General features: G+C 37.7%; 1 protein-coding gene across 1 annotated transcript in view; it reads right to left on the minus strand.

The window, feature by feature from the left end:
• Positions 1-16,822, minus strand: part of LOC150088342 (G patch domain-containing protein 4) — a 165,509-nt gene that overhangs the window by 44,186 nt on the left and 104,501 nt on the right. Inside the window, exon 5 of the mRNA XM_090370728.1 lies at positions 2,681-2,769. Coding sequence (XP_090226854.1) covers positions 2,681-2,769 — 89 coding nt within the window. The remainder of the gene's footprint in view (positions 1-2,680; positions 2,770-16,822) is intronic.

Genomic DNA, 16,822 nt, shown 5'->3' on the forward strand with positions numbered 1-16,822 from the left:
TTTTTCGGAGCCATCACTACTTCTTTCCCTACCCATTTAATGACATTAATAATGACTGTTATTTTCATTCTTCGACAATTTTATTTTTTTGCCTTTTTACTATTAGGAAACACATTTTTTTTTAACAATACGCCTGCACAATGGGCACAACTCAGAGAAAGATTTACATTTTAAGACAAAAAGATGCAAATAAACATTTAGCCATCAATGCCACCATCTATTTTTGCATTTCTTTCTATATAATATCGGTGTAAATACACCATAGTTAACCCATATATTTGAGCTATGATTGTAGCGTAGAAGGCATCGTTTTAAATGTATCTCATAATGTGGTTGCCTTCACAACAAGATAGCTACTATTGAATTACTTCAAATAAATAACGCTTCTCTAGTAGAGAAGGCTACTGTTGAAACCACATTATGAGATACATTTAAAACGATGCCTTCTACGCTACAATCGTAGCTCAAATATATGGGTTAACTATGGTGGATTTAGACCGATATTATATAGTTAATTATCAAAACCCATAAGGATTATGCCTAGTGCATTTAATTTTCCAAATACATTACCACCACACCCTTCTGGCATCTCTCATAATGTGGATATAACTTCGCAACTGAGATGGCTTGTTGTATTACCTGGGTACCTACCCGCCCACTGATGACGAAGCCAAAAAGCTTCGAAACAATCGTCTGGGTGGTGGTACCGCTGAAAATAAATAACAGTAGACTTCTCTACTAGAGAAGCGTTATTTATTTGAAGTAATTCAATAGTAGCTATCTTGTTGCGAAGGCAACCACATTATGAGATACATTTAAAACGATGCCTTCTACGCTACAATCGTAGCTCAAATATATGGGTTAACTATGGTGTATTTACACCGATATTATATAGTTAATTATCAAAACCCATAAGGATTATGCCTAGTGCATTTAATTTTCCAAATTTCTTTCTATGCACCACATGCTGCTAACATGCTTATTTTTTTAACAAATGTCTGATTACATCACATTTCCCATCACTTGAAACTGAAAGATCACATATGATACACACATAGTATAGCATGTATGTCTGGTGAATGGCGGCACCTGGAACATCAGCTGAACTCCACCGTGTTTTGCTGTGATGATAGAGAAGATACCTGTAGGTATAATAACAAAGTAAACATAAAGGAAACCATTTAAGATTACATTAGGAATTCAAATTGAAGGAAATTTTGTTCAGAGCTAGACTTTCTTTAACAACCAGAGGAACCAATTAGCAACAGATAACCTGAAATAGTTAACCACTCAACTGTTTGCAAGAGAAGCAATTATGCAGAAAGTTATAAATCTTTAAACAAATAGTTATACAAACTGTTTGAGACAGAAGAAATTATACAGAAAATTTGCAGTTATACAAGTGCAGAATATGCAAAATTATGCAGATACAAAACATACAAAGATGTACAGAATTAAACAAATAACTATACAAAAAAAAAAGAAAAAAAATCTTCAGAAAAAAAATAAAAAGGGGGAGGTAACTATTATAGTTGGTAAATGTCCATCCCAGTCCAGCAATTAATGTACAATCAGTTCCAAGACGTGAACAGTTGTTCAGCCCAATAAAGTTTTCAAAATTTACACAATATGAACATATTTACAAAATGTTAAATTTTAACACATTAAAAAATGGAGCAAACAGTTGAGATGAATGTTACAGCTTATACAATTTGTACTACCAGGCTAATAGCATCAATAAAATGTTTCAATACATTCCTTAAAATTTAGAATTTAACAAATTTAGGGGAGAAGCTTGGATATGACACACAAGGCAAATGTTACCTTTTACAATATACGGAAAATCTTGCAATACACGGAAAAAATATTATGTTGTATTTCTTTAGCATTTTGCTGAAAGACTGTTAATTAGCTTTTCAACTACACAAGTAGTAAGAAATTACTGCATATAATAGAGAATGATGCTAATATTATTGTGAATTTCTGTTTTGTAACAAAGCATTTCAAGGCACACTTGATGGCCAGTTCATTAATTAAAATAAGTGGAAATTTGCAAAATTTAAAAAAAAAAAAAAAAATCCAACTTGAATGTAGTTTGATTTTTTTTTTTTTTTTTTTTTTGTGAAAAGAAAAAGATGGAGAAACTTTTTGTCACCAACTATATTACAACAGAAAGATGGGGAAGAGACAAAACTGAGTAAAAAAGACTGATTCTTTAAATCTGGAGTGATCAAAACTATGTTAAATCCAAGTGTTAACACCAACTTTGTCTTGATCTTCAGTGGGAACATAATGATTCTCATGATTGAAAATTGAAATAAATACATATTTCAAAGGAAAATTTTTCATTTATGAAAAGCCAGATATATAGATATTTAACTGCCTACCTTTTTTCCCTCATCCACAAACATTTTTACATTGAGAATATTGTTAGAATATAAGAAACTGTAGAAAAATAATTTGAACTAGCTTATACAAAACATTTAAAAATAAAAAAAAATTTCTTTTACTGAAACATTAAAACTTCAGTTGATAAATGATATTAAATATTGAATTTTATTTTGATGAAAGAGAGTGAATAAACCATGGCTTTTAGGTGAATACAGGATTAACATGACCATATATTTATTTAACATTATTTACTTCAGTAAAATATAATCTCGATAAAATATCAGCCTACCTTAAATTACAATCTCGGTCTTCATCATCTGGAGTAACAACATGTGTCTTATATGATAAAACCTTTCCGTCCTTGGTAAGTGTGCCTGCCTGTAAAATGTTTTAGGATTACAAGAAGCAGTTATCAGAACTGTAAAAATGCTATTATTAATAATTAATAACATTTATTTTGCATAGCAGTTATGGCATCCTACTAAAAAGATGCTCTGGAAAATGTTTCAAAACATTGATGATTCTTTGATAAACATCCAGAGGTTTGATTGGCAAATTTAAGTGCATGAAGAAAATGATGCTCTAAAGGAAATAAAATGAGTAATCAGTTGAGCAGCTAAATGCTTGATAGGTCATCAGGATCATCCAAGGGAAAAGTTGCTGGTTCTACAGGAAATATATTATTCTAACAGAACAGGGGAACATGACACTGTTCTTCCAGGTAGAAATGTTTTTAACATCTTAATGGCACAAAAGGTGAAACTGCTTTATATGTTAGTACTAATGATATAAAGCATTGCCAATCTTAGGATTTAATTAATAAGAGGTAATGTTGAATAAAGATCACAAATCGCCGACCGGGCTAGCCGAGTGGGTAAAGTACCTGCCCGGCAACCCAAAGGTCGCGGGTTCGATTCCCGCCTCGGGCTTGGATCAAAGTACTGCAAAAACCTTGGGAGGTGCAATATGGCCACAGAAGCCGATGCGCCAACAACTACCAAATCAAAAAAAAAAAAAAAAAAAAAAAAAAGATCACAAATCAGTGCTAAATTTGAAAGTGTCTGGAATTTTTCCCAGACATGACAGGAAGAAGTACATAATCGGAGTGTTGTCAATGAATTCATCCCTGGAGAGATTGTGCAATTCTCAAAGGGTATTCTCAATTCCCATCATGGCCTTAAAACAAAGAGTTCAAGATTATTTGTTGATGCCATTGAAGCAGTGTCAGGCGAGTCAGAAAAGTGTTAATTGGTAGTGGAAGAACACAGTGACTAACAATTTAATGGTGGCCATAAGCAGAAGTAAAAAACCAAGTTACAAGTTCAGTGAATGGATTCTTACAGCATCTATTCAGACAAGCAGTAGCCTGTAAGGCAAAGTTTTGGGGATTATAGAGGGATCACTGGGGGCATCAATGGGATGGTATTACCAGGACCAAGGAGTGTTAGAGATACACAGAGGTAAACATATACTAACATAAACACTAATACAAGGAGCATAGTAAATAAACCATCTGATGAAATTTAAATACAGTAGAACGTTGGTTATCCGGACCATCAGTTATCTGGAATAATTTGAAAGCCTGATCTTTCTTCTTCTTCTTTTTTTTTTTTTTATTAACAGTAGTACAGTAAGCACCAGTTATAGTGATCATGTTTGCAAACTGAATTTTGATAATATAATTTACTAATGATATTAAAAGTAGGAGACCAGCGGAATTACTTAACAAGAACAGGTCACTGTTGAAAAAAAGCCGTGAAATAGGGTTGAATTTGAAAGTGTCTGCAATTCTGCCCAGACACGATAGGAGGGAGTATATGATGAGAGCCCCGTCGATCAATTCGGCCCTGGAAAGACTGTGCAAGGCTCAAGGGGTAGAATTTTTTTCAGCCTGGTCTGTACTTGTTAACAGGAGAGACTGCTTCTACAGGGATGGGATACACTTAAACAGAAAGGGTGCAAGAATGTTTGCTGATGCCATCTAGGCAGTGTTAGGTGGGTTGGAAAACTGCTATATTGGGGGGATACAAGGACTAATAGATTAACACCAGCCACTGGCAGAGGTGAAAGTGATTCTTGCGCTGCTTCTATGGGAATGAGCAGCAGCCTGGAAAATAAGATGCAGGATATTTCAGAGACTACTGGGAATCATTGGGGTACAAGTAAACACATGGGTTGTGTTAGGGTAGCTAACAAAAAGAACATGTGCATGTATACTTGGGTGTACACCAGTGCTATGAGTTTAGTAAATAAATTTGATGAATTGCTCAAAACATCAAAGACAGATATTTTTGGGATTTCAGAGACGTGGTGTCACACAGATATAAGGAATCCAGAACTGGAATTTGGGGAGTACAATGTCTACAGAAAGGATAGACAGGATAGGAAGGGAGGAGGGGTTATGCTATTAGTTAAGAAATACATAAAATCCAAGGAAGTGAAGCCAGTCGACATCGCTGGACAGTGCAGTGTCGAGTCAGTTTGGTGTGACATAAGCATTGGGAGATCAAAATTGAGAGTAGGCGCGTGCTATAGGCCTAATGACTCTGATGAGTATAATAAGAAACTGTACAGGGAAATAGAGTGGGCCAGTAAATCAGAGAGTCTTATAATGGGGGATTTTAATTTCCCAGATATTGACTGGAATTTGGGGGCTGGTCACTCACACACTAGCAAGGCTTTTGTGGATTTATTGGATGATTGTTTTCTACATCAGCATGTTCGGAAGGCAACTAGTGGGAGTAATACTCTTGATTTGATTATCAGTAGCGATTCTTCATGCTTTAAGAATCTGCAGATAAATGAACTACTAGGTGGCAGTGATCACAGTGTGCTGAAGTGGGATTTACTCAAAGAGGTAACTACCATTAGGGGTAAAGGGAAGTGTTATTGCTTTCTTAAGGTGACTACGATGGACTGAGGTAGTATTTAAATTCTATACAGTGGGACCAACTGATGATGTTACCAACAGAAATTCAAAATGGGAAGCATTCAAAGAACTTATCTTGGAAGCTACTAGGCTTTACATACCAACTAAGAAATATTGTTCAAGGTTTAGGCCTAAATGGATGTCAGATGAACTAATGAGACATATGGCAGAGAAGAAAAATGCATGGGATACATACAAATTAACACGTGACACAGAAGCCTATGATAGATAGAAGTTGATCTATAACCAAGTTACAAAGGAGGTTAGGCAGGCGAAGGTAAATTATGAGAAATCTTTGGCAAAGGATGTAAAGAAAAACAGCAGATAGTTCTTTACTTATGTAAACTCTAGAAGGAAGGGGATGAATCAGATTGGTCCACTTGATATCGATGGGTCAACTGTTGATGATCCTGCTCAGGTAGCTAACAAACTAAATGAATATTTTGCATCGACATTCACACATGAGGAGTTATTCAGCGAGGGGAATGCCAGAGGTGTATTCAACTCTGGCAGTAAGCTAGAGAATCTTGTAATAACTGAGAGTAAAGTGGAGGAAAAATTGTTGAAGATAAACACAAGAAAGGTACCTGGGGTGGATGGGATCTATCCAGTTATATTAAAGGAGGCAGCAAAGGAAGCAAGCAAACCCTTAGCCATAATTATGAGAGCTTCCTTGGACACAGGGGAGGTACCCACGGACTGGAGATGTGCAAATGTGACCCCAATTCACAAAGGAGGAACAAAGGCTGACACAAGTAATTACAGACCTGTGAGTTTAACTTCTGTTCCCGGAAAATTAATGGAGGCACTGGTTAAAGAAGCACTGCAGGATCATCTAGACAAGACTTCAGCTATAGCTCGGACACAGCATGGTTTTGTTAAGGGGAAGTCTTGCTTGACCAATTTGATTGGATACTATGATGCAGTCACAAAAGAACTGGATGCAGGGAATAACTTTGATATTATATACTTGGATCTTAGAAAGGCTTTTGATACTGTTGCACATGGAAGACTGCTGCACAAATTGGAGCAGTGTGGCACTGGAGGCAAATTGCTGCTATGGATAAAGGGGTGGTTGAGGGGGAGAAGACAGAGTGGTAATCAATGGACACTGCTCATCGTGGACTAATGTTATTAGTGGAGTCCCTCAGGGTTCAGTATTGGGTCCATTGTTGTTTTCTGTATTTATAAATGATATTGATGATGGTATATCAAGCTTAATGTCGAAGTTTGCAGACGATACAAAGTAGGCAGGGTTGTCAAGGACACTACTGACACTATGCTGCTGCAACAGGATATGGAAAGGTTGAGCAGATGGGCTGAGAGGTGGCAAATGAAGTTTAACATTGACAAATGTAAACTACTACATATGGGAAACAGCAACCCCCAGAGCAACGTATCAACTCTGTGGTACTACACTGACAGTGGTAGAGAATGAAAGGGACCTGGGGGTGGTTGTGCAGGCAGATATGAAGTTCTCTGATCAGTGCAGACAGGCTGCAAGAGTAGCTCATGGTGTATTGTGAATGATATATAGGAATTTTTCTAGCAGGGATAAGGAGGTGATTATTCCCTTGTATAAGGCAATGGTCAGGCCACACCTAGAGTACTGTATACAGGTCTGGAGGCCTCATTTCAAGAAGGATGTAGAGCTGCTGGAACGAGTACAGAGAAGGGCAACAAGATCAGTGAATGGAACAAAGGGGTGCTCTTAAGAAGAAAGGCTTAAGTTTTGCAAATTACAGTGTCTGGAGACTAGGCACCAGCGAGGTGATCTGATAGAGGTGTATAAAGCCTTGAATGGTTTGAGCATGCTCAATGCTGATGGGATTCTTCCTCTTGCTCAGAATAATCACCTGAGAGGGCATAAATTCAAATTGAGGAAAGACAGATGTAGGATAGACGTGCGGAAATTTGTCTTTAGCCAGCGGGTGGTTGGTTGGTGGAACAGACTTCCATCCCTCGTAGTGGAAGTTGATAGCCTAAATAAGTTCAAGGCTCAGCTGGACAGGTATTTCGAACGAACAGAGGGGTGAAATGGAAGTGGTTATTTTTTATTTATTTTTATTATTTTTTTATTTTTTATTTATTTATTTTTTTTTTTTTGGCTGATGCTGCATAAGCTTGCTTTCTTGCATCAAATGCCTCTACTAATGCTAATGCTAATAAGCAAAAGATCAAGTTTACTACCCGTTTATACCAGATTGTACAAACAAAAAGCCCAATAAACCGAAAACTGCAAATTGTTTTTATTGTTTTATGGTTGTGACCTTCAGAAGTGTATTTTAGAAAAATATCACAGAGACTACTGGGTTTTCAGGGAAATCATGAGTTTTTTTTTTTTTTTTGAGTTGGTAGTTGTTGGCGCATCGGCTTCTGTGGCCATATTGCACCTCCCAAGGTTTTTGCAGTACTTTGATCCAAGCCCGAGGCGGGAATCGAACCCGCGACCTTTGGGTTGCCGGGCAGGTACTTTACCCACTCGGCTAGCCCGGTCGGCTGAAATCATGAGTGAATTTCAGATTAGTTTAGCTCCATATTCGGTAAGAATAATATCGGCCCGAAACTGTGCGATTCATTATTTTTCACAAAAATTTTTTTACAGTAAAATGTAAACAAAAAGAAAATGCATAGTTTTAACATTGCAACAAAAAAAAAAAAAGGAAATTATTAATAGAATTAGAAATGGTGAAAATTTAGAAAATCTCTCCAAAGAGTTTAATGTGGGGACTTCAACAATTTACGACATCAAGAAAAATTCCAGTGCTATAACAGAATTTGTGTAGATTATGGATAGTGAAGGAGGATCTAGCATGAAAAAGATGTTGAAACCTGAAAATGCCGCTTTAGAGAGTGCACTCACTTTTTTTTTTGTTTTCTTCAGAGCGAAGTTTAGGTAAACCAGTGTCTGACCCAATATTGTGTGAAAAAGCATTGGATTTTAATCGAAAGTTAATAGGTAATGAAGATTTTAATGCAAGCACAAGTTGGCTGAAAAACTTTAAACTGAGACACGGTATACGTGAACTAGATATTCAAAGCGAGACACTTTCTGCAGACAAATCAGCAGTGGTGTCCTTAAAAAGTAAGTTTGCTTCAGTTAAGCAAATTATGAGAAAGAAAACATTTATAATGTTGATGAGACGAGCTTATTATAGAAAGATTACCGAGAAAAACCCTAGCCACTAAAAGAGAAATGCCTGCACCAAGTTTTAAGATGAGAAAATAGTGAGTTACAATTGCTGTGTGTGCAAATGCCACTGGGGTGCACAGATTGTCCATGATCGTTATTGGGAAGTTGAAAAAACCGAGAGCATTTAAAAATCTTTCTAATTTTCCCGTTTTGTATAAAAATCATAAAAATGCTCGGATGGATTTTTCTGTTTGCCGAGATTAGTTTATAATTCTTTTTATTTAATTAATCTTAACTATTTAATTTAATTGTAAGGTAAGATTAAATTTATTTAATCTTACCATAAAAATTATCTGGAAAGTTTTCCGGTTCGATTATCCAGAAAAGGTCTGACATCAATTATTCTGAATAATTGACACCCAACTGTACTGGCTAAATTATCAAATATAGATATTTTAGGAACGTCAAAATCATAGTGCCACTACATCAAAATCATACTGACATATGGGATGCAGAATATGAATATAGCATGAGATGTATATGTTAGTATATGTAGCTTTGTAACAGCATTTCCAAAGGATTCTCTCAAACCTCCTATATGTCTCCATGTTGAGAATATGTAAAGCCGTTTCTATCATCTCCCTTGCTAATGCACCAGGGAAAAAAAAAACAAAACAACTTATACCATTGAGCATCTCTACAGAGCCAATCATATATTGGTTTTTGTGTTTAATGATGTACAACCGGACTCTTAACAATAAGCCAACAAAAGTCACTTGGAAATCTGCTGGCTGGCTCCTGTCCATAAAACAAGGAGGAGTGGGGCCATATTCTGTCAAAAAATGATAAGTTCTTGGGCTTGCCAAAAATCTGGGATTGCAATGGAAATACACCTTCCTGTGGTGTAGATGGATGATGGGCAAGTTTACAGGTATTAGAGTAGTAGTAACAACAAATGATGCAAGAAAGTAAGCTTAGATAGCATCAGCAAAAAAAAAAAAAAAAAAACACCTTACACAGTTCACTCATCTGTAAAGTCCAAAAATCTCTCTAGTTCTTTGAATTTATTCACACTATCACCTTCCATAACGGCAGATGGAATTCTGTTAGAGCAATCAGATCTCCCCGCAGGTGCCTAGTCTCAAGATGCTGTGATTTGCAGAACTGAAGCCTTTCTAGGTAAGAGCACTCTTTTGTTCCTTTCACCAGCCTGGTTGCCCCTTTTTGCACCCATTCCAGTAGATCTACATCCTTCCTAAAGTGAGGCCTCTAGCCCTGTATACATTACTCAAGGTGCAGCCTAACAATGGCCTTATACAAAGGGATAATCACCTCCTTATCCCTGCTAGCAAAGTTTCTGTACATCATTGACAAAACCCCATGAGCTGGCCAGGCAGCATGTCTGCAGTGCTCAGAGAATTTCATGTCTGACTGCACAATTATCCCTTAGGTCTTTTTCATTCTCCACTACCCCGAGTTAGTACCACACAATTGATGTTACTCTGGGGTTACTGCTACTCATGTGCAGTACCTTGTATTTGTAAACTACAATTGCCATTTCTCAGCCTATTGACCCAATTTTCCTAGACCTTGTTGCAGTAGCTCACCCTTATGACTGTCATTAACTACTCCTTTATACCTTTCTATCATCTGCAAACTTTGACATTAAGCCTGATACCTTCAACAATATCATTGATAAATACTGAAAAGAACAATTGGCCCAGTACTGAAACAGGGAACTCCACTAATAACATTAATCCATGAACACCAGTGCCCACTGAGAACTACTCTGTCTTCTTCAGCTCAACCATCCCTTTATCCATAGCAACAACTTTCCCTTAATGCCACACTACTCTGATTTGTACAGCAGTCTTTTATGTGCAACAGTATCAAAAGCTTTCCAGAAATCCAAGTATATGGTATCAATATTATTTTTTGTATCCAGTTCCTTTGTGACCAAATCATAGTAGCCAATCAAATTGGTCAGACAAGACTTTCCCATAACAAACCATTGCTGTGTCTGAATTATTACTGCAGTCTTGTCTAGATGATCCTGCAATGCTCCTTTAGCCAGTGACTCCATTATTTTCCCCGGAACAAAAGCTAAACTAACGAGTGGTCTGTAATTACTTGCGTCACCCTTTGATCCCCCTTTGGGAATTGGGGATAGCTTTGCACATCTCCAGTCTTTGGGAACTTCCCCTGAATTTAAGGATGATCTCATAATTAAGACTAATTTCCTTTGCTGCCTCCCTTAATATAACTAGATAGATCTCAACCACCCCAGTTGCCTCTCTTATGTGTAACTTCAACAATTTCTCTTCCACTTTCCTCTGTTATTACAAAATCATTTATCTTGTTAGAGTTTAGCATTAGCATTGGCATATGATGCAAGAAAGCAAGCTTATTCAGCATCAGCCAAAAAAAAAAAAAAAAACCCACTCCCATTTCACCCCTCCGTTCGTTCGAAATACCTGTCCAGTTGAGCTTTAAATTTGTTTAGGCTATCAACTTCAACAACAAGTGATGGAAGTCGGTTCCACCAACCAACCACCCGCTGGCCAAAGGCAAATTTCCGCACATCTATCCGACATCCATCCTTCCTCAATTTGAATTTATGCCCTCTGAGGTGATTATTCTGAGAAAGATGAAGAATCCCATTGGCATTGAGCATGCTCAAACCATTCAAAGCCTTATACACCTCTATCAGATCACCTCGCCGGTGCCTAGTCTCCAAACTCTGTAATTTGCAAAACTTAAGCCTTTCTTCGTAAGAGCAACCCTTTGTTCCATTTACTAATCTCGTTGCCCTTCTCTGTACCCGTTCCAGCAGCTCTACATCCTAATAAGCTTCTATCCTCCACTTCCCTACAGTATTCCTCATGTGTGAATGTAGATGAAAAATAATCATTTAGTTTGTCAGCTAATTGGACAGCATCAACAGTCAGACCATCGATATCAATAGACTAATCTGACTCATCTACTTCTGTCTACAATTTACTTAAGTAAAGAAGTCTTTGCTGTTTTTCTTTGCATCCTTTGTCAAAGATTTCTTGTAATCTGCCTTTGCTTGCCTAACCTCCTTTGTGACTTATTCAGACTAGTTTATCTACCACAGGCTTTTGTGTTGCCTGATAATTTATATGCATCCCATGCATTTTTCTTCACTGCCACGAGTCTCATTAGTTCATCTGACATCCCTTTAGGCCTAAACCATGAACATTATTTCTTAGTTGGTATGAAAAGCCTGGTAGCTTCCATGATTAATCCCTTGAATGTTTTCCCTTTAGAATTTGCTTGCTGGTAATATCATTAGCTGGTTCTACTGTACAGAATTTAAAAACTGTCTGAGATCACTGTAGTCACCTTTATGAAAGCAAAAATTCTTCCCTTATCACATCAATACACTGTAATCACTGCCACCTAGTGGCACTCTTTTATCTCCAGATTCTTAATGAATGAATAATCAATGATTTCAAGTTATGAGTGGAGAATAATCACATAATTTCAAGTTACAGGGAGGATTGTTTAGACTGGATTACAGGAATTTTTACTTTAGCCAGTGAGTTATAAATTACTGGAATAAGTTACCAAAATGGGTGGTAGAGGCTGACAGTTTGGGGAAATTCAAAAGTCAACAGTCAGTTTCCCTCCTCCCTATGGGAGGAGGGAAACACATAGGTTGTCTATTTCCTTTTCTCCTATAAATTATTTTTGTTTTGTTTTTTAACTTTTCTTATTATTATTACTATTTTATTTTCATTCTTATTTTATTTTAATTATTTATTTTTGGCTGATAAGCCATAGGCTTCCTTGCACCATGTGGCCATTACTAATACTGCTGATAGTCAGATCAAGATATTCCCTCTGGTTGCCTCTCGAACGTCTTGCTGTAGAAAACAGTCATCCAATAAATCTACAATGTCTTGCTAGTGTGCAAGTGACCAACACACAAATTCCAGCCAATATACAGTAAGTTAAAATCACCCATTATAAGACATTCTGATTTACTGGCCCACTCAATTTCTTTGTACAGTTGTTCGTTGTACTTATCAGAGTCATTAGGCATATAACACACTCCTACTCTCAAGTTTGCTTTCCCAGTGCTTATGTCAATGCCAAACTGACTCAACATTGCACTGGCCACCCATGTCAACTGGATGCATTGCCTTAGAATTTATGTTTCTTAACTAACAGCATAACTCACCCCCCAATTTCTTTCCTGTCTGTACACATTGTACTCCTCTATTCAAATTCTGCATTCCATATATGTAACACCATGTCTCTGATATCCTAACAATGTCCGCACTTCATGTCTTGACCAGCACTTCAAATTCATCAAATTTATTTACTATTCTCCTAGTACTGGTCTACATGAAAGTATACATGCATCTGTTCTTACTCTTAGTTACCCTAACACAGCCCAAGTATTTACTTGTTTCATGATGACTCCCAGTGGTCCTTGAATTCTAATAGAAGCAGTGCAAGAATCACTTTCACCTCTGCTTGTGGCTATTATTAATCTATTAGTCTGTGTATCCAAGCTGGCAATTTACCGACCCACCTAAAAGTGCCTTGATAGCATCAGCAAATATTCTTGCATTTTTTCTATTTAATTTATCCCATCTCTGTAGAAGCAGCCTCTTGTTAATAAGCACAGACCACACTGAGGAAAATTCTACCCCACGAGCCTTGCACAATCTCTCCAGGGCTGAATCGATTGATAAGGCTCTCATCATATATTCCCTGCTATTGTGTCTGGGCAGAAATGCAGATATTTTAAAATTTATCCTTGACTCAACTTTTTATCAACATTGACCTGTACTTGTTAAATAAGTCTGCAGATCTTGTACTCTTAATATCATTAGTGTCATATCATTCATCTTTTATGTCCTTAAAAAGATATCTGCTCTACGATGTCATCAACTTTTGCCTCTGACAGATATACCCTGGTCCTATTCAACCTATCCTTTTTGCACAATATACAGGCAACCCCTGAATAACACAGTACTTCTACAACATGGTTCTCTCTCTTACACGACTGATAAATTGCAACAATCCTCACACCAACACGGTACTTATATAACATGGTTAGAGAATTGTGGCAAACCTCGCATAACACAGCATTTTTGAGCTTTTGTGCAAGAAATACCCTGTTATTGCTATTATTAATGAATGTAATTTTCAACATTTCCATCCTTTTTTGTGAATCCCTGCTGCTGACTTGCTAGTCATTATGCAAAAAAAAATTATTATGGGAAATCCCCATATTTTATTTTGTTGGGAAATCCCCACGTTAGGTTCTGTGCTATTGAACTTGTGCTTGTTTGAGACAATAAACGTGACTTCGATCATGTCTTTTAAAGTTTTTGTAAGATTATTTTGGTTCTTATTAGCATTAGCATTAGTAGAGGCATTTGATGCAAGAAAGCAAGCTTATGCAGCATCAGGCAAAAAAAAAAAAAAAAAACCACTTCCAATTCACCCCTGTTTGTTCAAAATACCTGTCCAACTTAGCCTTAAACTTATTTAGGCTATCAACTTCCACGACAAGGGATGGAAGTCTGTTCCACCAACCAACCACCCGCTGGCTAAAGGCAAATTTCCGCATGTCTATCCTACATCTGTCTTTCCTCAATTTGAATTTATGCCCTCTCAGGTGATTATTCTGAGCAAGAGGAAGAATCCCATCAGCATTGAGCAAGCTCAAACCATTCAAGGCTTTATACACCTCTATCAGATCACCTCGATGGTGCCTAGTCTCCAGACACTGTAATTTGCAAAACTTAAGCCTTTCTTCGTAAGAGCACCCCTTTGTTCCATTCACTAATCTTGTTGCCCTTCTCTGTACTCGTTCCAGCAGCTCTACATCCTTCTTGAAATGAGGCCTCCAGACCTGTATACAGTACTCTAGGTGTGGCCTGACCATTGCCTTATACAAGGGAATAATCACCTCCTTATCCCTGCTAGAAAAATTCCTATATATCATTGACAATACACCATGAGTTACTCTTGCCGCCCGTCTGCACTGCTCAGAGAACTTCATATCTGCCTGCACAACCACCCCCAGGTCCCTTTCATTCTCTACCACTGTCAGTGTAGTACCACAGAGTTGATACGCTGCTCTGGGGTTGCTGTTTCCCATGTGTAGTACTTTACATTTGTCAATGTTAAACTTCATTTGCCACCTCTCAGCCCATCTGCTCAACCTTTCCAGATCCTGTTGCAGCAGCATAGTGTCAGTAGTGTCCTTGACAACCCTGCCTACTTTGTATCGTCTGCAAACTTCGACATTAAGCTTGATATACCATCATCAATATCATTTATAAATACAGAAAACAATAATGGACCCAACACTGAGCCCTGAGGGACTCCACTAATAACAATAGTCCACGACGAGCAGTGTCCATTGATTACCACTCTCTGTCTTCTCCCCCCTCAACCACCCCTTTATCCACAGCAGCAATTTGCCTCCAATGTCACACTGCTCCAATTTGTGCAGCAGTCTTCCATGTGCAACAGTATCAAAAGCCTTTCTAAGATCCAAGTATATAATATCAAAGTTATTACCTGCATCCAGTTGTGACTGCATCATAGTATCCAATCAAATTGGTCAGGCAAGACTTCCCCTTAACAAAACCATGCTGGTCCAAGCTATAACCGAAGTCTTGTCTAAATGATCCTGCAGTGCTTCTTTAACTAGTGCCTCCATTAATTTTCCTGGAACAGAAGTTAAACTCACAGGTCTATAATTACTTGTGTCAGCCTTTGATCCTCCTTTGTGAATTGGGGTCACATTTGCACATCTCCAGTCCGTGTTGTTGTTGTTTGTTGGATTTATTGGTGCAAGGGCTACTAAGGCCATAATGCACCTATTTCAATCTTATTTGATACATGATTGTTATATTAAATAAAAGGATTCAGATCAGGTGATATTTGTTTATCAATTTGAGGAAGGTAAAAACATCATTAATATCTTGTCGGTCTCCGAGAATCTGTTGTAAGGTAAGTTTATTAGAAGAATATAGGTGTGAAGAAAAAGCTGTTTTTCGTTATCTCAGATATAATGGGCATTCAATGATCAAGTGGTTTACTGTGAGTTGAGTTTGACAGTTGCTGCATCGTGGAGGGTCATCCTGAGTGAGTAAATAACTATGAGTTAGGTGAGTATGTCCTATTCGAATTCTAGCAAGTACTACTTCTTCCTTTCTATTGCCCCTTAGGCTTGATAGCCACTTCTTGTGATCCTTTTTAATCTGTAAAAGCTTATTGCTCTTTTCTCCCTGCCAAATGGATAGCCATTTTTTTCTAACATTGGTATGTATGATGTGTTTTAAATCTGTGTAAGGTATCTGCATGTCTGATTTTATGTGACTGGCGTTCTTGGCTGCAAGATCCGCTTGTTCGTTTCCTCTGATTCCAGAGTGCCCAGGTATCCAACAGAAAATTAACTTTTGCCTGTTTGCAAGAAGCTGCGCTAACTTGGTTTGAATTTGTTGTAGAAACGGATGACTGGAAGGAAATTTACATTGAAGAGCAGATACAGCACTTAAGGAATCGGTGTAGATAATAGTTTGAGGATATAATGACTGTTTTACATTGTCTAGAGCCATCAGGATAGCATACAGTTCTGCAGTGTAAATACTGTACTCCAAAGGGAGCTGCTGGGATATTGTATTGTTTGGTAGAACTGCAGCAGCTCCAACTTTATTATCTGTCTTGGAACCGTCAGTGTAAATTTGGGTATAACTAGAGAACTGAAAAGCGTGAGTTGCATGGATCTGCTGAATACTGAAATTTGGAAGTGCATTCTTTCCTCTTTGTTGGAAATGTTGGTCAACATTGGCCAAGGGTATTTGCCATGGTGGCATAGCCGTGCTAATATCTTGAATTATGTCATTCATATTTAGTTCGCTGCACGTAGTTATGCTTTGTAATCTAATGCCACATGGTTTATTCTGCAAAGGTTTATTTTGGTACAAATTATGCCATTTTGGGGTGAATAAATACTGTTTTATAGGATGATGTGGGAAACTTCTGATTTTTGCTGCATAACTTAATAACAGAGCTTGCCGACGAAGAAATAGGGGTGGTTCATGTGCTTCCGTATAGAGACTCTGAACTGGCGATGTACGAAAAGCTCCCAGTGCAATTCGGAGGGCATTGTGATGTACTGGGTCGAGCCATTTTAATACACTTTCTCTGGCTGAGGCATATGCAGGTGACCCATAGTCTAGTTTGGATCTTATGAGCGACCGGTATAAGTGCAGCAGCATGTACTGATCTGCACCCCATGACATAGCGGAAATTGCCCTGAGGAGATTCAGCTTCTTTAGACAGGTTGTATGAATATGTTTAATATGCTCTAA

This window comes from Mastigoproctus giganteus, chromosome 3 (assembly GCF_048544385.1).
Source record: "Mastigoproctus giganteus isolate SK-2022 chromosome 3, ASM4854438v1, whole genome shotgun sequence".
Taxonomy (NCBI): domain Eukaryota; kingdom Metazoa; phylum Arthropoda; class Arachnida; order Uropygi; family Thelyphonidae; genus Mastigoproctus; species Mastigoproctus giganteus.